General features: G+C 35.5%; 2 protein-coding genes and 1 pseudogene across 2 annotated transcripts; all 3 read right to left on the reverse strand.

The window, feature by feature from the left end:
- Positions 1 to 7,079: 7,079 nt before the first annotated feature.
- LOC120163786 lies at positions 7,080 to 10,497 on the reverse strand (annotated as a pseudogene).
- Positions 10,498 to 16,729: 6,232 nt separating this feature from the next.
- On the reverse strand, positions 16,730 to 18,482 carry LOC120163787. The gene is made up of 7 exons (XM_039173620.1): positions 18,338 to 18,482; positions 18,183 to 18,269; positions 17,807 to 18,094; positions 17,568 to 17,729; positions 17,430 to 17,483; positions 17,212 to 17,358; positions 16,730 to 17,155 (listed from the first exon to the last, which is right to left on the reverse strand). Exons 1-7 carry the CDS (start codon positions 18,476 to 18,478, stop codon positions 16,745 to 16,747), a joined length of 1,290 nt encoding a protein of 429 aa, XP_039029551.1. The 5' UTR covers positions 18,479 to 18,482; the 3' UTR covers positions 16,730 to 16,744.
- A 1,001-nt stretch (positions 18,483 to 19,483) lies between these two features.
- On the reverse strand, positions 19,484 to 20,714 carry LOC120163788. The gene is made up of 4 exons (XM_039173621.1): positions 20,502 to 20,714; positions 20,173 to 20,226; positions 19,942 to 20,088; positions 19,484 to 19,864 (listed from the first exon to the last, which is right to left on the reverse strand). Exons 1-4 carry the CDS (start codon positions 20,712 to 20,714, stop codon positions 19,484 to 19,486), a joined length of 795 nt encoding a protein of 264 aa, XP_039029552.1.
- Between the last annotated feature and the right edge of the window lie 2,767 nt (positions 20,715 to 23,481).

The following is a 23,481-nucleotide window of genomic DNA, read 5'->3' on the forward strand; positions in this document are numbered from 1 at the left end:
ATTTCATAATTTTACCTAATCGAAGTATCCTCATAATTTATCATCCAAGTACCTTTAATAAGATAAATTATAATTTACATATTCGAGACTGATTTCTTTATCACTTAATCAGAGAACTTGTAATTCAATAAAGTCTTAACTAATTTATCACTTAAACTGTATCTGGTTCGAGTCCATCCATAACCAAACATGCATAATAGACCAATCATATACATTCATGCATTTATCCATCATCAACATGTTCCATAAAGCCTAAAGAGGTAGTAATGTATTACCTCGATTTTTATGCCATACTGATCGACCATATAAATTCTATTCGAAAGCCCTCGATCTTGAAATCAACTTCCAATAATTCTTCGGATACATATCTACAGAAATTTCATAAAAAATGGAGCTTAATTACGAAAAACAGATCGAATCGGGTGATAAATTAGGGAAAACAACTTAACGAGTTCAAATTTGGTGAAATATACTTTGGATTCGGATTCAGGACGTCGAAAAACATAAAATACGACTTTTCGAAAATTTTAACTTTTTTGGTCCAAGTTAAAGTCAACGGGCTTGACTAACAATTTCGAGGCTTTCGGATTCAAATTTGGAAAAACGGACTTCGGAATTGGACTCAAGACGTCGAAATACATAGAATATGACTTTTCAAAAAATTTAACTTTTCGGTCAAAGTCAATGGTCAACAGTCGGTCAACAGTCGGTCAACGGGTCAGGTCGGGTCAACGGTCTGGTCAAACTAGGTCAAATGGGTTGGGTCAAACCGGGACAATTGCCACAACTGTTTTCGAACCTCCCACACTCATAGAGGCGCCGGCGACGACGGAGACGAAAAGGGCACCGGTGAAATCAGATCAATAAAAAGAACACGATGGTGAGGGAGGTGTAAAAATCGGGTGGCCGGATCGACGTGAATCGATGAAAAACAACGGAAATTGAGTGAAAACCTACGATACTTCCGATTAAGATTTACTACAAACAACGTCGATTCACGATAAAAGGTTTGAGGGATTTTGTTCTTCGGTCGACAAGGAACACGATGGTGGTTTTGGTTTATCGAACATTGGCCGAATGTTGAATAGATCGGAGCTCAAAGTGGGTTGACCAGAGGAGGAAAATGAGGAGAAATCTACAGAAAACATATAAGGGAGATGCTTATAGTTCTCTCCAAAAGAAAAATGGTTAAACTATGAGTTTAGTCACTAAATTTCCTACACTTTATAAAATGGTGTTCTATCTTTGAGATTTTACAATTTAATCCTCAATTTCTTCCAAAATATCATTAAATCTAATACTTTATAATTTCTTAAATTTTAGCCCCTAAATTCATTTCCAGAGTCAGGTTAGAATCGATTGAATAACTCTCACATTACTCGTAAGGTACTTTACAGAGTTTAGATAGACGTTACTGATATTCCTTTATACAAAGGTAGAGCCTTAACTGATAAAAACTTTGGTTTGCTCGTTACAGATAGGGACTCAACCTTGGAGTTTCGGCTTAGAGAAGTACGATTATAGTCTAGGGGCATGTACTAATCAGACATCTTTTGAAATTCGACCGGCCGGTCTATTTGGATTTTTTTTGACTAAAACCTAAGCTCTGATACCACTAAATATAACCCCCTCAGACCGATGCAGGTAACCCGATCCGATTTGGAGTGTCACATTAGGGTCACTGGAGCGACCCACTGTAAAAACTCGGAAAATTTAAAACTTTTGTCAAAACATGTAACTCATAAAATGATTTATGAATACAAAATAAATTTTATCAGTATTCAGAAATAAAACATATTTTTAGACTTGTATATAAAACAAAATACAATTACATGCCCCTTAATCATATGTACCATACTCTGCAAGAAACGCAGGAAGAACTTCTTTATTGATGTCGATAGATGCACTGGTACGATTCGTTTAACCTGAACTACTAGATGATGCTGAAGAACGTGCAGATACAGATAAACATATATTTCCTTATCGATTCACACATCTATAGATCTTTATGTTGAGTGAAAATCCTACTGATATTTCAAGTAGTATCAGACAGTGAGCTTTCAGTTCAGAGAAATATTTCGGATGACTGAGTTCAGGAGATCAGAATGGGTTATCTAGTGTGTTCCCTCAAAACTAGTGAAAAGATATAGATCTTTTTAAAAAATATTTTTATTTATCAAAAACCATAGTAATCCCTCCAACCGAACACATCATAATGTGTAGGTTCCACAAAACCATACACCCCCTACACAACAGTAAGGCCCTGAGCACAAAGCCGAGGAACCTGCAAATATCACCCCCTGCACAACATTAAGTCCCTAAGCATAAAGCCGAGGAACCTGCATATATAAACCCTTCAATAATACCCCCAAATAAAATATTTTCCATCAATAAACGGAGATATCAGGAAACAAAACATAATTCAGATCAGATATCTGAACAGAATCCAAGTCAGGAATCAGAACATATTTCAGATAAGATGTCAGAACATAATTCAAATAAAAAATAGATAAAATATTCATGTGAGTAGGGAACACACTAGAGTTTCCAGATATTATTCAGAGATATTGGATAATCTTATCGGGCGGAGAAACACGGATCTCAGTTTACTGATAGAATGTCGGAAGTTAGAATCACTATTGGGAGAGTTCATTAACTGACAGAATCATCAGTTATTCAAAATATGATTTATCATGATCATCTTGTGCGGACATTTTTCGGAAGCTCTACGTAATCATAAGGGTATTCAGAATCCTTTACATTTAAGTTACTTGTGTTTTCATACATGTCCAGAGTGGTTTGATCTGATAAGGAAGAACGAAGGTTCAGAACATTTACAATCTATGTCGATTGATTGGATTATCGAACAACTCCAGATGAATAACTCCCAGAACTAATGCTTGTTGACTGGTCAATTCATTATCCTTTCATCTGATCTTATTATCAAATTCAAACTTATCATTTATTTCAGTCATTTTGAACAATTTTGTCAAAAGAGCACCAACTATAAATTAGTCTTTAGGTATTTACTCATAACTCGGAGATTTACGGATTATCAAGAATTTTCTATATAAACGTGTGAACTTAACGATGGAACTAGTAATTCATCGATTTAGGCATGACGTTTTGAGTACTTTTTTATTCAGGGTCAATTCGGGCTAATTTTCCCTTTAAGGGTAATTTCGTAATTTTACCTAATCGAAGTATCCTCATAATTTATCATCCAAGTACCTTTAATGAGATAAATTATAATTTACATATTCAAGACTGATTCATTTATCACTTAATCAGAGAACTTGTAATTCAATAAAGTCTTAACTAATTTATCACTTAAACTGTATCTGGTTCGAGTACATCCATAATCAAACATGCATAATAGACCAATCATATACATTCATGCATTTATCCATTATCAACATGTTACATAAAGCATAAAGAGGTAGTAATGTATTACCTCGATTTTCGTGTCATACTGATCAACCATATAAATTCCATTCGAATGCCCTCGATCTTGAAATCAACTTCCAATAATTCCTCGGATACATATCTACAGAAATTTCATAAAAATGGAGCTTAATTGCAAACAACATATTGAATCAGGTGATAAATCAGGGAAAAACAACTTATCGGGTTCAAATTTGGTGAAACAGACTTTGGATTCAGATTCAGGACGTCGAAAAACATAAAATATGACTTTTCAAAATTTGAACTTTTTTTGTCAAAGTCAACGGGTTTGACTGACAATTTCGAGGCTTTCGGATTCGAATTTGAAAAAACAGACTTCGGAATCGGACTCAAGACGTAAAAAACATAAAATATGACTTTTTGAAAAATTGACTTTTTGAAAAATTTGACTTTTCGATCAATGACAACGGTCAACGGGTCGGGTCAAACCTGGTCAAACGGGTCGGGCCAAACCGGGTTAACTGCCCCAACTGTTTTCGAACCTCCCCCACTCGTAGGGGCGGCGCGTGAATAGTGATACAGTGTCCGAAAAAGTTCTAAAAATTATTTTAAGGCATTTTGAGACACTTACCAAGCTCGGTTCACAATTTTGAACTGTGGAGAGCTCGATTCTGAAACATCGGAAACTTTGACTTCCTCACCCCTTCACGCACCGGTGCCGGCGACGACGGAGATGAGAAGGGCACCGATGAAATCGAAACGATGTAAGGAATACGATGGTGCGGGAGGTGTCGAAAACAGGTGGCTGGATCGACGAAAAACCAACGAAAATTGAGTGAAAATCGACAATACTTCCGATTAAGATTTACGAAAAACGACGCCGATTCACGACAAAAGGTTTGAGGAGTTTTTTTCTTTGGTCGACAACAAACACGATGGTGGTTTTGGTTCATCGAACGATGGTCAAACGATGAATAGATCGGAGCTCAAAGTGGGTTAACCGAAGGGGGAAAATGAGGAGAAATCTACAGAAAACATACGGGGGAGATGCTTATAATTCTCTCCAAAAGAAAAATGGTTAAACTATGAAGTGTTCTAACTTTGCAATTTTACAATTTAATTATCCATTTCTTTCAAAATGTCAATTAAATCCAATACTTTATAATTTCTTAAATTTTAGCCCCTAAATTGAGGAGTGACACATAATCTTGGGGAGACCCTTCCTAGCTACCAAGCGTATACTTATCGACTACGAGAAGGGTGAGCTTACCGTGAGAGTGACCGACCAATGTGTCACTATTAATGTTTTTGTTCTCTCAAGTACAATGATAAGTCTGAAGAATGCCAGAGCATTTTCGAAGTGGATTCATTGATAGAAGGAGAAACCGATCAATTTCATTCAGCTAGAAAATTATTAGAGGCTTATTGAAGAATAAAGTATCGATGAGCCCAATGACTATCTTTTTGAAGGAGTAATAGGCTAGCTTTCTCATAGCTAGCCCAGGTACACGTTTTGAACCTCTTAATTTTGATGAGTTTATTCCTCCTAAGCCCTCATTACAACATTCACCTACCCTAGAGTTAAAGAATTTGTCACAACATCTTAAATATGCTTATTTGGGTAGTAATGAAACTTTACGTGTTATTATATCCTCATCCCTTACTCCTAACCAAGAATATAGTTTGTTAAGTGTTTTGTCACAGCACAAGAAAGTGTTAGGATTTCTATGGCGTATCTGAAGGGGATAAGTCCCACCATTTTCATGCACAAAATCATGTTGGAAGAATATCATGGAAAATCCATAGAACCACAAAGAAGATTAAACCCAATCATTAAAGAAAGTCGTGATGAAAGAAATTCTCAAATGGCTCGATGCTGGAGTGATTTACCCCATCTCTAATAGTTATTGGGTGAGTCTAGTCTAATGTGTGCCAAAGAATGGAGGCACGATTATGGTGACAAGTGATGAAAATGAGTTGTTACCAACACGCATTGTCACCGGGTGGTGGATATGCATAGACTACTGCAAACTAAACAAGGCCACCAACACCACTTCCCTTTACCTTTCATAAATCAAATGCTGGATCGACTGGCTGGCAAGACATTTTACTGCTTATTGGACGAATACTCGGGGTATAATCAAATTGCCATCGCACCAGAGGACCAAGAGAATACTACATTCATGTGTCCCTTTGGCACTTATGCTTTCCGGAGGATGTCTTTTGGACTCTGTAATGCCCCGACAACTTTTCAGCGCTGCATGCAAGCTATCTTTTCTGACATGGTTGAGGATTTTCTTGAAATATTTATGGATGACTTCTCCATTTCTGGAGATGACTTTGAGAAATGCCTCGGCAATCTGGCAAAGGTACTCAAGCGATGTGAGTAGGTCGATCTCATGTTGAATTGAGAAAAGTGTCACTTCATGGTGACTGAAGGAATTGTGCTAAGCCATAAGATCTCTCATAAGGGCATTAAAGTGGAAAAGCCAAAATCGAGGTGATTGAGAAGCTACCCCCACCAACTTCTGTCAAGGGCATTAGGAGTTTCCTTGGACATGCTGGGTTTTATAAAAGATTCATCAAGACTTCTCCACGATATCCAAGCCCTTATGCACCCTGCTTCAACAAAATCAACCCTTCGTGTTCTATAAAAATTGCCATGGTGCATTCACCTAGCTGAAACAAAGACTTATCACTGCACCCATTGTGGTTCCCCCGATTGGACGTCACCATTCGAGTTGATGTGTGATGCGAGCGATTTTGTGTGCTTGGGCAACCCAGAGGTAAAATTTTCCATGTTATATATTATGCTAGTCGTACCTTGAATGAAACACAACTTAATTATACTACCACTAAGAAGGAATTACTTGTCGTGGTATTTGCGTTTAACAAGTTTAGGCCATACTTGATAGGCACCAAAGTCATTATTCACACTGATGACTCGGCTATAAAATACTTAGTGAACAATAAAGATGATAAGCCTAGACTCATTAGGTAGATATTATTACTGCAAGAATTTGACTTAGAGGTGATAGATAGAAAAGATACTGAAAACCAGGTTGCAGATCATTTATCTAGGCTAGAGAACAATTCTGAATGCCATGACATTTTAGATATTCAAGAAGAATTCCATGATGAGAAAATCTTATAAGCCACGACAATTTAGTGGTACGCTGACATAGTTAAGTTTCTTGTTAGTGGTATTTTGCTTTATGAATTGAACAACCAAGGCAGTAAAAAGTTCAAACATAATGCCAAGTTCTACTTCTGGGACTAGCCATATTTATTCAAACAATGCTTCGATCAAATAATTCAACGTTGAGTCCCTGAAGAGGAGCACAGAGACATTCTACACCATTGCCACACATCACCCTGTGGAGGATATTTCGGAGGTGAGGACTACTGTTAAGGTCCTTCAATCAGGCTTTTATTGGCCATTAATGTTCAAGGATGCTCATGAGTTTTGCAAAGCGTGTGATAGATGCCAACGCACTAGGAACATTTTAGGCGACATGAAATGCCATTGGAAAACAATTTGACCTTGTGTGTTTAGATCCTATTATAAGGAAGAAATCAGCATAACAAAAATGAGAAGGATTAAGCAAAACTTTCGGCCGCGCTTGACCTTTTGTTATATTGGGAAGAAGCAAAAAGCACAAATATTGGAGAAGTCAGGGACAATTAGGATTCTGACCAGGTCCCCCAAAGTAAAAAACTGGTAAAGTTCCTTGACTTTGCTGGTAATAAAAAGTGTAGAAGGCATATTCATCGGACCATTCGCCCACCCAGTCTGGATATTTGAGAGACAGTGAGTCATCCATGACGGCAAGATTTCGTATGTAACATGCATTCCCATATGAACAGAAGCAAAGTCTCCACTTCCCATTGCGGTCTTCGTATGAGACGATGTATGCACGGTCTTGCTATAAACTTGTCCACCCCATTCCACCGTTGTAGCTCTCTGTGTCAAGTAAGTAAATAGGGTTGCTGCTGGCCAATACCCTACTGGTTTATCGTTCCCATATTTTAGCCACCAATTCTTTGTTTTAGGATCCTACAAAATCAAGAATTGGACTATAATAAATCGAAATAGAGCGATTAAAGTTATGAGTAGTGAGAAAGAGGTTGATTTTACCATGTATATGCCTCTTGTTACATAATACTGTTGACCAGACCGAGTGGAGATGGGCTCAATGACTGCTCCAAGGCGATTTCGGTGCTTGTTTGAACGAAGCCACTGCAAGTGAGGTCAAAACAACCAGTTGTTTTGTATGAATCTTTCTGCAAATAAAAACAGACAGTTTTAATGACATATTTAATGCCGGATTTGATGAAAAACCTTTTTATTTACTTACTGTCCAGTGTGCAAATAATCTGGTCCTTCTGTCACCGTATAATTGTGGGTTTACCTAAAAAAGTATTCAAAGTCCGGATGAAATTAAGTTAAAAATCCTGGTAAAATGTAGAGGATTTATGTGCATTTTTTAAGGAACTAACCATCCATCCAGATTCCAGGCATTCGAGATTATAAGCAGGGCCAGATTTAAGCCAGATTTGAGCCGTGGTGAATTATCGTCTGCTTCCACATATGGATTCCAAACATTGATATCTGCTTTAGCTCCAATGTAATTGAATCCAACTGTAACAAGAATTGCAGTCTGTTTCGCAAAAGCTACCAAGTCAAACAATTGAAGAAACAAAAAGAGAAAAAAAAAGTATCATATAACTTTGAATATGCTTACGGATCGATTATCCATTGTAGGAAAATTAACTCGAGTGTTGTTAATAAATGGAAAGTGACCATCTTTCTGATTTGTTGTGTTTGATTTAGAGACAATGATTTCTTGTGGTTTTCTTCCGAATCGGTCTATGGAATTCGCTCTCAGTAAGTCCTCCCTTCGAATTCTTCGAACCGGAACAGTTCCTTCTGGACAGCTTCCACTTCGTCGCCATGTTTGAGACACCACCAGCTTCGATGACTCGTCGGTCGTGCTTGGTTTCTCTTCTTTGATATCAAAACTGGGTTTCATCTGTACATTGAATAACATTCGTTACGTCCACAACCAGTATACATACAAACAAGAACAAAATGATAGAAAAAATATTCACCTGGATAACGTGATTCTTCAACGCAGGGTGATCAAAAGCAGGTTGTTTGTAGATATCAATGCAGTCGATAATATCTCCATCTTCACTCTGCGATGGACATTTCAACGTTCAAAATAAATTACTAATTTCGACTGAATTTGTAATGATGCAACTGTATTGTGTATAGTATTTAGAGGGTTTAGTAAAGAAAATACCTGTATGGTCTTCACTGCTGGCTTGTTAAGCTTCTTTAATTTCTGATCAACTTCTTTGAGATTGACTTTTCCATTTGATCCATCACTCAAACATGATAAAATCAGTATCAAGAAAAGACAGGAAAAATTCAGTTTTGCCATTTTCGGCCTTCTTTTCCCACTCTCTCAGAAGTTGTAAGATGGAAGAGATATGTCTCACAATCTTCTGTAGCAGACGGAACCTATGATATTTGGATACTACAGCTAATCTTCTTTATCAGCTCCTATTACTACAACTATAAAATAATAATATATAAGCTCTAGAAACTGTACATTTATGGTTTTGTGTCCTTAGTAATCTCCTTTTTAATATTCAATTCCTTATCAAAATAAATTTTCATTAATTGGATTTTACTTATTTTGTCGTTAGTAATGATTTTCATTTTTTTTCAATTTTTAAAATTTCAAAATCGAATATTGATTTTAAAATTTTACATGGTTATTGAAATTATTCATATCAAAATTAATCTTTGAGTTTCGAAATTTGAGAACTTCAAATTTTAAACAGATATAGGTTTTGAAACGAACGGATATGAAATGTTATCCAACACATATTCAACGCTTTAGAATTTCACCAAACATGCATAATACTTCAGTAAGCATACCACAACACAATTTCCATATTACAGCCATGATTCATACATTATCATAAGTCTATTACAACCTAATTATAATCTAACATTACACATTACACATTACTAAACGTTTCCAATTTTCAAAACTATCATATGACAAACTAGGTACTTAACATGTTATAAGCTTAACAATTACCTTTTATCATTCATTAAACACCAAAAAAGCATGCACAACTGTCAAAACTTAGGAATCGAACTGTGGAAAATGGAAGATAGGGGGACTAGAGGCAGCACTCTCTTCATATTTCCATTCATAAGACCCTAATATCTCCAAGAGGACACCAGTCCATTTATACAAAGTGATAGCTGTGATTAGTTATGGAAAGGCCTAACAATCTAACCGTCCAAGACTAACAACAATGCATATCCTTTGTGACGCAGCACAAGCAACCTATTCTGCACTCACTCGATAATATTCTAATATTCCCCCGACAAAATAAAAATTTTCTTTTGAAGGAAAAGCAAGAAAACAAACACAACAGCACATAAACTTGAACCTGCATAACCCGAGCAAGAAACCAAACAGCAAGCAGACAGCAGAAAAAAACAACAGACAATAGAGAAAAAGAAACAGCAAGCAATAGCAAACGAAGAAAGAAACAAACGAGACACGTACAACACCCATAACATCGAGCGAATTCAAACTCCAGAAAGAACAACGACAACTTCTTTAGCAACATGCATGGGAACCACGTACAACTTAAGGCGATGCTAAAGGCTTGCTAAAAACATCTGCCACTTGTTCATAAGCTGGTATTTCATTCACACACAACTTCCTAGCAGCATGTTCACCAAAAAAAAAAAACAAATCTAGTTCAATGTGTTTAAACTTTCGAATGTAAAACTGGATTTGCCAACACCGCAACGGCACTCGTATTATCACACCACAAGACAGGCACACACCTTCCGACATCACACACAGCTCCTGCAACAAAGATTGAAGCCATATGATCTCAAGCGCAGCACAAACAACACTACGATATTCAACCTCTGCAGTGGAACGAGCAACAACTTGTTGCTTTCGAGAAGACCACGAAACAGGATTCCCACAAAAAAGATACAATAACTTGTCGTTGAACGCTTATCATCAACATCATTACCCCAGTTAGCATTAGTAAACCCTATAATGATTTGGCAACGATGAGGAGAAAATCGTAAACCAAAATCAATAGAGCCTTGTAAATATCAGAGAATACGTTTGACAGCCAGCAAATGCGTATTACAAGGTGTATGCATAAACTGTTGGATCATAAACTTGATCTATTATGGAGCCTAAACCCAAACCCAAACTAAATTGATGTCATTTCTTACATCAATTTAGTTAGGTGAAGAGTTAGGTGAGAATTAGGTATTTGTCTATTTTTAATAGTTTAAATTATTTTATTTTTGTGGTGTAGGATTGTTCTTAAGTAGTATAAATACACCTCCCCATTTTAGTTTAAGCATCAAGAAAAATTAAGAGCTTATAAGTGAGTGAAGAAGCAAAGTCTTATAAGAGTGAGTTATAGTTCTTGTTTTTTAGTGAGAGTGCTCTTGTAATATTTATTTGAGTTTCAATAAAAGTTGTTTGTGTGAGTGTTTCATTTCCAACAAAGTAGTATCAGAGCGAGTTGGAAAGATCGAAGGTCTCGACGAGAGGAATCTGACGCCGTTAAAATCTTCCCAATCTGAGTTCTGACGCGCGCCACGCACCGCCGGAAGACTGTTGTCAGAAAAGCGAGTTGACTCACTGAGTTGAGCCGAGTTAGCTAAGTTTGAGCCCCTTGACCGAGTTGTCCAAGTCCCTCCCAAGGTTTTTAGAATTTCGGATTCATACGTGTAATCGGATTTTGCAAATTCTCATTATATTGAGAGATATGGCAAATAGTATGTCACCATTCCAAGTTTCGACACTCAACAACAACAACTACGACAATTGGAGTATCAAAATGAAGGCACTTCTTGGATCACAAGATGTGCGAGATATCATAGAGGAAGGCTATAACAAGCCTGCGGATGATGATGCTTTTGCTACTCTTACACCAGATCAAAAGACAACTTTGAAGGATTCAAGAAAGAGAGACAAGAAGGCTCTCTACCTCATCTATCAAGCGTTAGATGATTATGGTTTTGAAAAGATTTCGAGTGAAAGCTCTAGCAAGGAAGTGTGGGAGAAGCTACAAACCTTTTGCAAAGGATCCGAGCAAGTGAAGAAGGTTCGTCTCCAAACATTAAGAAGTGAATTTGAATCCTTACACATAAAAGCATCCGAGCCTATTTTAGATTATTTCTCAAGAGTAGTAGCTGTTTCTAATCAATTAAAAAGAAATGGTGAAAAGTTAGAATATGTAAGGATAATAGAGAAGATACTATATTCTTTGGATCCCAAATTTGAGCTCATCGTTGTGACGATTGAAGAAACTAAAGACTTGGAAGAAATGACGATCGAACAACTCCAAGGATCATTGCAAGCATACGAAGAGAAGCATAAGAAGTATGGGTTTACTGAGCAACTCCTCAAGCTGCAACTCAAAGATATGCATGAAAGCCAACGCAATGATAGAAACTAACGTGGCTTAGGAAGAGGTAGAGGCCATGGAGGAGGTGGAAGTCGAGGTCGTGGATGAGGCTGGAATTACAACAATAATAATTCCAACAACAACAATGAGAAAGGAAAAGCTCAACACGAGGTCGTGGAAGAATTAACTCAAAGTATGACAAATCTCAAGTTCGATGTTATAATTGTCAGAAGTTTGTGCATTATGCGTCAGAATGTAGAGCTCCCAACAAAAAAATTGAGGAGAAGGCCAACTACGTGGAGGAAAAGACAGATGGAAAAGAAACTCTTCTTCTAGCACGAAAGGAAATTGACAGTGGCCAAGCAAATTCATGGTATCTTGACAATGGTCCAAGCAACCACATGTGTAGAAGAAAAGACATGTTCATAGAGGTAGACGAGTCAGTAAGCGAAATGTTTCGTTTGGAGATGATTATACAATAGCAGTGAAAGGGAAAGGTAACAACATTATCCGTTTGAAAGATGAGAGATATCAATTTATTTCAAATGTCTACTATGAGCCCAATATGAAAAGTAACATCTTAAGTTTAGGGCAACTGGTAGAGAAAGGTTATGATATTCATATGAATAATTATAATCTCTCTATAAAAGATGATAAGAATAACTTCATTGCTAAAGTGTCAATGTCAAAAATATAATGTTCTTGATCAACATACAAAATGATGTTGCAAAGTGCCTGAAAGCTTGCTACAAAGATGCATCATAGCTTTGGCATCTTCGATTTGGGCATCTCAATTTTAAAGGTCTAGAGCTAGTATCTAAGAAGGAGATAGTGAAGGGACTACCTCGCATCAACCATCCTGGCCAGCTTTGTGAAGGGTGTCTAGTTGGGAAACAATTCAGGAAAAGTTTTCCAAAGGAGTCAAAGACAAGAGACAAGAGCCAATAAGCCACTCGAGCTCATTCATACCGATGTGTGTGGACCGATCAAGCCAAGCTCTCTTGGTAATAGTAACTATTTTCTTCTCTTTATTGATGATTTTTCAAGAAAAACCTGGGTATATTTCTTGAAACAGAAGTCAGAAGTTTTCAAGAAGTTCAAAGAAGTAGTGGAGAGAGAAAGTGGTAGAAAGATCAAAGCCATGAGATCCAACCGAGGTGGAGAATTTACTTCCAGGGAGTTTCAAGAGTTCTGTGAAGCAAATGGAATTCGTCGACAATGACAGTTCCTAGACCCCCAACAAAATGGTGTGGCAGAAAGAAAGAACAGAACAATACTCGACATGGCACGAAGCATGCTCAAAAGTAAGAAACTACCCAAGAAATTTTGGGCGGAAGCAGTAGCGTTTGCAGTCTACTTGTCAAACTGATCTCCAACAAGAAGTGTATGGGGAAAGACACCGCAAGAGGCATGAAGTGGAAGAAAGCCTGACATTTCCTACTTGAGAAGCTTTGGAAGTATAGTCCATGTTCATGTACCAGGTGAGAGAAGATTGAAGATTGATGATAAAAGCGAGAGTTTTATCTTCATCGACTATGATGCTAATTCGAAAGGCTACAAGTTGTACAATCCAGACAATAAGAAGATTGTGATCAGTCGAGACGTGGTCTTCAACGAAGAAGGAGAATGGGATTTTAACTTTCATGCAGATGACTTAAATTTTCTTCATCAGTTTGAAGAAGATGAGCAAACAATGAGGGAACAACTAGATGAACCTCAACAAGAGCTTGAAACTCCACCCACTTTACCAACATCAGCCACTGAAAAAGACTCATCACCTTGTCATCGTCAAGTGGGAGTCAAAGTGAAAGAGTTGTACAACGTACAAGAAGCCTTAGAGATCTTTATGAGGTAACTGAACGACAATATAATATTATTATTTTGTCTGTTTGTCGATTGTGAACCAGTGAGCTTTCAAGAAGCAGTACAAGAAAAGAAATGGAGAGATGTGATGGACGAATAAATCAAAGCCATCGAGAAGAATAACACATGGGAACTTACCTCACTTCCCAAGGGACATAAGGCGATAGGTGTTAAATGGGTTTACAAAACAAAGCAAAATGCCAAATGAGAGATTGAAAGGCACAAGGCGAGGCTAGTTGCTAAGGCTATAGTCAAAAGGCTGGAATTGACTATGATGAGGTATTCGCTCATGTTGTTCGATTGGAGACTATAAGACTAATCATTTCTTTGGCAGCTCAAAACAAGTGGAAGATACAGCAAATGGATGTAAAGTATGCCTTCCTAAATGGAGTTCTTGAAGAGGAAGTCTACATTAAGCAATCATCAGGCTATGAATTCAAAGGGCAAGAAGACAAGGTGTTGAAGTTGAAGAAGGCTCTGTACGGGCTAAAACAAGTACCAAGGGCATGGAATAGCTGAATCGACAAGTATTTCCAAGAAAATGGCTTCAACAAATGTCCCTACTAGTACGCTCTATACATCAAGATCAAAGACAGAGATATTTTGATCATGTGCCTCTACGTGGATGATTTGATCTTCAGTGGAAGCAACCCAAGCATGTTTAATGAATTCAAGGATGTGATGATGAAAGAATTCGAGATGACATACATGTGGCATATGGCGTACTACCTTGGCATTGAAGTTAAGCAACAAAAGGATGGAATTTTCATTTCACAGGAAAGTTATGCAAAGGAGATACTGAAGAAGTTCAAGATGGAGAACTGTAAGCCAATAAGCACACCGACAGAATACGGGATCAAGATGTCCAAACATGAAGAAGGCGAAAGTGTAGATCCAACATTCTTCAAAAGTTTGGTGGGAAGTTTATGCTATCTAACTTGCATGAGGCCCGATATTCTTCACACAATTGATTGGTTAGTCGTTACATGGAATCTCCAACAACCACCCATTTTAAAGTCGCAAAGAGAATTCTTCGCTATCTGAAAGGTACAATTGACTTTGGCTTGTTCTATTCAGTTTCTAATGATTACAAGCTTGTTGGATATAGTGATAGTGATTGGAGTGGAGACATAGATAATCGAAGGAGCACTACGGATTCGTATTTTTCATGGGAGATACTATTTTCACATGGATGTCAAAGAAACAACCGATTGTCACATTGTCCATTTGTGAAGCATAATATATTGATTTTACCTCATGCGTTTGTCATGCAATTTGGCTTAGAAATCTATTGAATGAGATAGGTTAGATACAAGAAGAGCCTACCAAGGTTTGCGTCGACAACAAGTCAGCCATTTTCTTAGCAAAGAATCCAATATTCCATGATCGAATAAAGCACATCGATATTCACTACCACTATACAAGGGAGTGTGTTGCAAGAAATGATGTGGAAGTTGAATACGTGAAGTCACGAGATCAAGTTGCCGATATTTTTACCAAGCCACTGACCAGCGAAGACTTCATAAGATTAAGGAACTTACTAGGGGTCATAAGATCAAGTTTAAGGGGGTGTTGGATCATAAACTTGGTCCATTATGAGAGCCTAAACCCAAACCCAAACTAAATTGATGCTATTGCTTACAACAATTAAGTTAGGTGAAGAGTTAGGTGAGAGTTAGGTATTTATCTATTTTTAATGATTTAAATTATTTTATTTGTGTGGTATAAGATTGTTCTTAAGTAGTATAAATACCCCTCCCCATTTTAGTTTAAGCATCAACAAAAATTAAGAGCTTCTAAGTGAGTGAAGAAGCAAAGTCTTATAAGAGTGAGTTGTAGTTCTTGTTTTGTAGTGAGAGTGCTCTTGTAATATTTGTTTGAGTTTCAATAAAAGTTGTTTGTGTGAGTGTTACATTTCCAACATAAACTAACACACCTTGTTGACAGCAAAAGCTATGTCAGATCTAGTAATCATGACATACTGGAGAGCCCCAACAATGCTCCCAAACTCAGTAGCATTCCCAATTGGACTTCCATTATCAAATCAACACTTCTACAACAAGTAAAGAATGTATTTCCTTTTACTTATAATAAGCCACCATCAGAATCATAGTGAACTTCAATGCATAATATTGAAGAACACCAAGATCTTTGACGGCAAAAGCATCTGCCACTTGTTCATAAGATGGTATTTCATTTACACACAACTTCCCAACAACAACTTGTTCACGAACAAAAATTGCTTCCTATATGATTAGTTATGAAACGACCTAACAACCTAATCGTCCAAGACTAATAACAACGGATATCCTTAGTGATGCAGCACAAGCAACCTATTTTGCACTCACTCTATAATATTCTAATAACAACATGCTCCCTATATTTTTTAACCTATAAATATATTACAACATGCTACCCTTCATATACCACATATACACACAATATATCAACATATATCAATAATATACATATGAACTAAGAACCTCGAGAGGTAGCTCAAAGCTTATTAAGCTACGTATATATTCTTTAATAATTTCTACTTAAGAGAAGGAGAAGAGAAATTTTACTACTAATAGGCATTAAACCTAAAAAAGAGGAGGTGTCAATCGAGAAATTTTACTATCTACTCTAAAGATTAATTTTGATATTTTTATAGTAAGATATTGATTTTGATAATTTTACCTACAACACAGAGTATAAACAACACATTTATTGATTTACACCCCATTTAATTAGGATCACTGAAAATATAAGCTTGTAATTAGTCACCAAAATAAAAAACACATTAAAAGTTAGTAGACTAAACATGTTGTTTATCTATTAAAATTCATAAAGAAATGTGCAATACAAGGATCTTTTACACAATTTGACCTTCCGTGTTTAGATCTTATTATAAGTAATAAATCACTAACAGAAAAGAAAAGGATTAAGCAAAACTTTCCACCGCACTTGACTTTATTATATCGGGAGGAAGCAAAAAGACAAAATATTGTTGAACTCAGGGACAATTATGGTTCTGACCAGGTCCCCCAAAGTAAAAAACTGGCAAAGTTCCATAACTTTTCTGGTAATTATAAGCAGAGTAGCAGTAAGCTTCATCGGCCCAAGCGCCCACCCACTCTGGATATTTGAGAGCCAACGAGTAATCCACAATGTTAGGATTTCGTATGAAACATGCATTCCCAAATAAACCCGAAGCAAAGTCTCCACTTCCCATGGCGGTCCTCGTATGAGGCTTTTTCTTCACGTTCGGGCTGTAAACTTGTCCACCCCATTCCACCAATGTCGAACTATGTTTCAAGTAAGACATTAGGGTTGCTGCTGGCCAATACCCTACTGGTATATCGCTCCCATATTTTAGCCACCAATTGCTTGTTTTAGGATCCTGAAAATCAACCATTAAACTGTACTGAATCGAAATGGAGCGATTGAAGTTAAGGTAAGTGAGAAAGTGGTCAATTTTACCATGTATATGCCTACTGTTATTTTATACTGTTGACCAAAGTGACTGGAGATGTGATCAATGGCTCCTCCAAGGGTGATTTCAGTGCCTGTTAGAACGAAGCCACTGCAAGTGAGGTCAAAACAACCTGTTGTTTTGTATGAATCTTTCTGCAAACAAAGACAGATAGTTTTAATGATATATTTAATTGCGGATTTGATTAAAAAAGTTATTTACTTACTGTCCAGTGTGCAAAGAATCTGGTCCTTCTGTCACCATATAAATGTGGGTTTACCTGGCAAAGCATTGAAAGTATTGGATTAAGATTTTTGAATGGAAAAAAAATAGAGGATTTATCCGTATAGTTTAAAGAACTAACCGTCCATCCAGATTCCAGGCTTTCAAAATTATCACCAGGGCCAGCTTTAAGCCAGATCTGAGCCGTGGTGAATTCATCGTTTGCTTCGACTTGTGGATTCCAAACATTGATATCTGCTTTGGCTCCTATGTAATTGTATCCAACTGTAACAAGAACTGCAGCCTGTTTCACAAAAGCTACCAAGTCAAACAATTGGAAAAAAGAGAGAAAAAAAGTGTAATAGCTTTGAGTATGCTTACGGATCTATTCGCCATTGTAGGAAAACTCAGTTTAGTGTTGTTAATAAATGGAGAGTGACCATCTATCTGATTTGTGGTGTTTGATTTAGAGACAACAATTTCTTGTGGTTTTCTTCCGAATCGGTCGATGGAATTCGTTCTCAGCAAGTCCTCCCTTCGAATTCTTCGAATAGGAACAGTTCCTTCTGGACAGCTTCCACTTCGTCGCCATGTTTGAGACACCACTAGCTTCGATGACTCGGCCGTCGTGCTTGGTTTCTCTTCTTTGACATCAAAATTGGGTTTCATCTATACGTTGAATAACATTCGTTACCTACACAATCAATACAAGAAACAACAAGAGCCAAACCGAGTGATGATGGTAAAAAAAAATCACCTGGATAACATGATTCTTCAACGCAGGGTGATCAAAAGCAGGTTGTTTGTAGATATCAACACAGTCGATAATATCTCCATCTTCACTCTGCCATGGCCATTTCAACGTTCAAAAGATGTAATTGTATGGTGTATAATATTTAGTAAAGAAAATACCTGTATGGTCTTCACTGCAGGCTTGTTAAGCTGCTTTAATTTCCGATCAACTTCTTTCAAATTAACTTTTCCAATTGCTCCATCACTCAAATATGACAAAACCAGCATCAAGAAAAGACTGGAAATACTCAGTTTTGTCATTTTAGGCCTTTATCATCTCCTATTACTGTGTGTGTGTATATATATATAATATATAATAAGCTCTAAAAATGTAAATTTATTTTGTGACCTTAGTTAATAATTTTCTCATTAGATTTAATTTCTATTTTCTTTATAATATAGAAATTAAAATAAATTTACTGATGATTTGAAATTTATGTATTCATTTCCTTTTAAAATTGATTTTCTTACCAAAATAAAATTACCTTTATTGTTTTTTTTTACCTATTTCGTCTATTTATGATTGATTTTCAGATTTTCTTAATTTTTATTTGTTTTCTATAAGAATTGTAATCCTTATCGAAATAAACTTGTCTTACCTGACTTTTTTTTAGTTAAATGACTTTCAAGTGTGTATAGTTGCATAAGTCAAGCCTTATGTGATTCAAATCTCAATATTTTTCTTAAAAATATAATATTTTTTTAAAAGTGTGCGTTCGATCGAGTCGAGTCAAATAATTTTGAATTGACGTGTTCTATTTTATTTTTTAAGTCGAGTCGAGTTTATAAAATTCGAGTTGAGTTTTTAATTGAAAGTATTAATAATATTATGATACTATTTAATTCTAATTTAAATAATTTTTTATAAACATATGATACATATATATTTCTTCATTTTTTCATGTAATGTACATATATTACATATAATCGAATGACTCTATTTAAACTTGAAAACCAATCCACCAATTGCTAAAGATTTCAAGTTATTCAAGTTGTATTTTATAGCTCGATTTAAACTTGATATATTTCTCATTGAATCGAGTTTATAAAATTATTACTCGAACTCAATTCGAGTCAAAATTTTTGAGTCGAGTAGAATAAAAAAAATCAGTGGAAACGAGTTTTGATCACCCGTACTCTGCTTGATAAAAAGTACAAAAAATATGAAGTTAACCCAAAGGCCAATAACCAAACTAGTAGTGATAATTCATTCAGTGAAATTTGAAGGTCTCAGATTTATTTGGAGGCAGCCATTGATAGAGCATGTCAAGGACACATATCATTTCTTCCAGGGCCTCCAAAATAAAACTCAGGGTCCACAATGTAATCCGAAACATAATCACTTCGATAACACCAGTACTCATCTTGATAACTCATCATCCAGTCCGGTAACTTCAAGTTGAGTGAGATATCCAGGATTCTCATCCTCTTGAAATAACCCGAATTCCCCATCGCCCAATCCGGAAAACGTCCATTCCCCATGTGTGTTCCTGTATGTGGAGCTCGCTCTAGCTTCGAGCTGAACACCTCTCCACCCCACTCAGCTGCTGCTGCACCATGACACAGTGATCCGAACAGCTCCGGTGGCCAATACCCTATGTTGATTCTTTCCTCGTATCGAATCCATAGATTGTTTGTTTTCGGATCCTGAAAAACAAAATGGGGAATTAAAACACTAGTTCCACTCTCTTTTCATGTATTTTTAGGATCAGTATCGTGCTGACCTTAAATATAAAGAGGTTCATCTGCCATGGAAGCCCTTTGATGACTGAGATTGGAGAAAGTACTGCTCCAAGTGCAATTTCATGGCTGGTCTGAACAAATCCAGGGCAAGTCATATCGAAACACCCGGTTCTATTCGATGCATCGGCCTGGAGAGACAATACTGATTATGTTACTCGAATTCGGGTCTACGGTGAATATGTTCATTAGTCATGGTGTTAAAATGAACTTACTGTCCAATAAGCAAATAATCTTGTCTCCCTGTCTCCATACGTTCTAGGGTTCACCTGAAAGAACTTGAAAACATTATGATTATAACAGACGTTGATTTAAATTGTGGTTTTTTGTCTCGTTTTAAGTTGAGTTGCGTTTATTGCAATTGCAAACATAACTGATATTATTATGGTCATTACAAGTATGACGATCAAGCAATAATGGTTCCCGATAACAAATTTACTACTATATAATAGTCGTTACTCAAATAGCATACCACTATTTAAATCAATGATAACAACTACAAGATCAAATACAAAGGAACTTAGAGGCATTTTGATAAACTAACCGCCCAACCAGCTTGAACGCACTCAAAATCATACCAAGGGCCGCTTATGAGGCTGAGTCTGGTAGTGGAATATTCATCATCAAATTCAACGAAAGGTTGATATACCCTCATATCTCCTTTTATTCCAGCATAGTTATACCCTCCTGTGAGAACTATTGCCTTCTGAAAAATGCAAAATATTTTGCCAATGAAAATTTGTACATTATTCGCCATTTTTAATCTCTTGAATACAATACCGAGTGGTTCTTTTGATGAATGGTTAATGGCGGCTTCGCCGCAGAGCCTTGTTTCGATAACAGCTCTTCGTTGTGATGGCTTCTTCGTACTGGGATTGTTCTTTCGGACAGCTTCCGCTTCTCCTCCATTTTTGTTGAGATGGTACTGTCCTGGAAGGTTGTTCACTTGTCGGGCTTTCCTCGTTTGGGATGTAACTTGGTTCCAACTACATGAAACATACGATCAAAGTGTTTGGAAATAAATCTTACGAAAAAATTGAAATTAATGTATACCTGGATGATGTGATCCTTCAAAGAAGGATGTTCAAGTGAAGGCTGCTTGTAAATGTCTATGCAATCTATAATGTCACCATCTTCACTCTGCATACCAAAAACATACACATGTACTTGTTAATTCATTTGGTTATGAAACTAAATTTATTGTCGTACTCGAATGAAATGCAAATGTTGAAATTCGAACTCTAAATTTTTTAAATAAAAAAATATACTTGTATTGATTTCACTGCATGCCTTGGAGGGTTGCTTGTTTTTTTAGCACCCAAATTATTCTGTTTTGCTGTAGCCAACCCTAACTCAGCCTCCCCTAGCACATTACAAAGCGTTAATCCTAAGAAAATGACCACTCCTTTAAAACCACAAGAATGCATAAAACCTGTTATCATTTTGCTATTGCCTTTCAATTTGATAATGAAAAGCAACTATAAAATATTGTATGTGTTTTTTTTATGTAATCACAAGCAATTTCCTAATGATCAAATCATGTCAAAAAAAAAATCAAGGGATGCTTATATATAGATAATGTTCATCATGATGATCATTTAACACAAAATTTGCATGGTTCACCTACTAATCATTCATTTTTCATTCACTATTTCAAAAGTTTGAATAATATTTCAAATTAATAAAATTGTTAAAATTTCTATGTTAACTTCGTTAATGTAATATCTTAGAATTAAAAAATACTAATAACCATTTAATAAAAAATTACGAAATCATAATGGATATGAATTTAAAAATATAATTTTAATTACATTAAATACTGAGCTTTAACTTTAAATCTAAAAAATAGGTAGGTTAAATTACTAAAAAAACAGTAGAAGGACAAATTTTCAAATTTATGAAGAATATATGGACTTGAAATATATTCTAACCTTTAATTAAACCAAACAATTCCTTACCATAATTAGACATGTTCAAGGATCGGGCTACCCGACTAAATCTAAAGGTTCGTCCAAAATTTAAAAGGATTTAGATAAAAACATGATAAAGTATCTAAATGATTCTCGATTACATGATTTTTTTATTGAATCTCTCGACTATAAAAAATTATAAAATGATCTCTTGATTATTTATAATTATTTTATTGATTTTCTCAATTATTAAAAGTTATAAAATAGTCACACGGGTATTCATATTTTCCAAACTCTGTCTTTCTCTATTAAAAATTTGACGGTCGCCTTAATGGACATTAACTTACTGACTAAGATATGATAAAATATGATCCAATAACCATTTGAGATTTATAGTTATTTGAGATCCTGATATCATATTTTATTATATTTTAGTCAGCATGTGAACATCCAGTCCAGTTGAGATTGCCTCTAATTTTTTAATGAAAAATGATGATTTGGAACATATCAATAGTAAAGGTGATCATTTTATAATTTTTAATAGTCATAAAATTTAAAAAAACAAGCCTTATAATTAGGGGGCTACTTTGTAACTTAATAATAACGGGATTCAACAAAAAAAACCCTATAATCTGAGACCATTTATGCACTTTACCCATAAAAATATTTACCTGAAAAATAAACTTGAAAAATATAAAACTGTGGCTGATTTTGGGCTCTAAAGTTTATAAATTTGAGTAAACTACACCAATGGTCATTAAAGTTTGAGCAAGTTCTGGTTTTCCCTACTAAAGTTTTAAAATAGTAAATTGATCACTAACATTATCAATTTATAACAAATCAATCACTCACCATTAATACATTTAACTAAAAAGACTCAATTTAAGATTTTATACATAATCATTGAATTATAAATATAAAAAAGAAAATATTAAATTTATTTTAATATTATATAAATCAATACTAAATGTATATATAAAATCTATCATAATATTATTTAAATAAAAGGTTAGGTTAAATAGTTTGATGCTTTTAAGTTTTTCATGTGACCTGGGTTCAAATTCCTCCTCAGGTATTTTCATTTTTTTCTACCATTAATTAGTTTATAAAACTACATACATTATGTTGTAAAATACCTTTATTCTTTTATTCTGCATTTCTTCATAATTTAATATTCTTTTAATCAGATAGTGATATGTCTCCAGATATATGGTTGGAATATTAATAATTAAATTAAAAAATTAAATTAAAAAAATATTATTTAACCTAATTGTAATATCCTAATCCGATTCGATCCAAAATTTGGAGGATTAGAATGTCACACGAAATCACCTAAGTTTTTCTATTTTTTTAAATCGTTGAACACATCCATAAATTCAAAACATGATAAAATACCAAGTATATAGATTTATAAAATATGGGAAGCTCCAAACAATAGTCTCCAAAATATATAAGTTTCAAATAGAGTTTACGACTTGACATTACATAAATGTCTATGATAGTACATACCCACTAAAATACTCAAGACGTTATCTGATGGAGGATCTAGTCTGGAAATCCCAAAGTCTAGCGAAAAGCTCCTCAAATTGACACTTAAGTACCTGCATTCAAACG

This window comes from Hibiscus syriacus, unplaced genomic scaffold (assembly GCF_006381635.1).
Source record: "Hibiscus syriacus cultivar Baekdansim isolate YM2019G1 unplaced genomic scaffold, ASM638163v2 tig00111495_pilon, whole genome shotgun sequence".
NCBI lineage: Eukaryota > Viridiplantae > Streptophyta > Magnoliopsida > Malvales > Malvaceae > Hibiscus > Hibiscus syriacus.

What these genes read in the sequence shown, in the direction of transcription:
- LOC120163787 (XM_039173620.1), bottom strand. Translation starts at nt 18,478, where the DNA reads ATGACAAAACTGAGTATTTCCAGTCTTTTCTTGATGCTGGTTTTGTCA. An exon ending in TGAAGAATCATGTTATCCAG is followed by an intron (nt 18,095 to 18,182) that starts GTGATTTTTTTT and finishes TTCAACGTATAG; the next exon opens with ATGAAACCCAATTTTGATGT. An exon ending in GATTCTTTGCACACTGGACA is followed by an intron (nt 17,359 to 17,429) that starts GTAAGTAAATAA and finishes CTTTGTTTGCAG; the next exon opens with AAAGATTCATACAAAACAAC.
- LOC120163788 (XM_039173621.1), bottom strand. Translation starts at nt 20,714, where the DNA reads ATGGCGAATAATGTACAAATTTTCATTGGCAAAATATTTTGCATTTTT. An exon ending in GCGTTCAAGCTGGTTGGGCG is followed by an intron (nt 20,227 to 20,501) that starts GTTAGTTTATCA and finishes AAGTTCTTTCAG; the next exon opens with GTGAACCCTAGAACGTATGG. An exon ending in GATTATTTGCTTATTGGACA is followed by an intron (nt 20,089 to 20,172) that starts GTAAGTTCATTT and finishes TTGTCTCTCCAG; the next exon opens with GCCGATGCATCGAATAGAAC.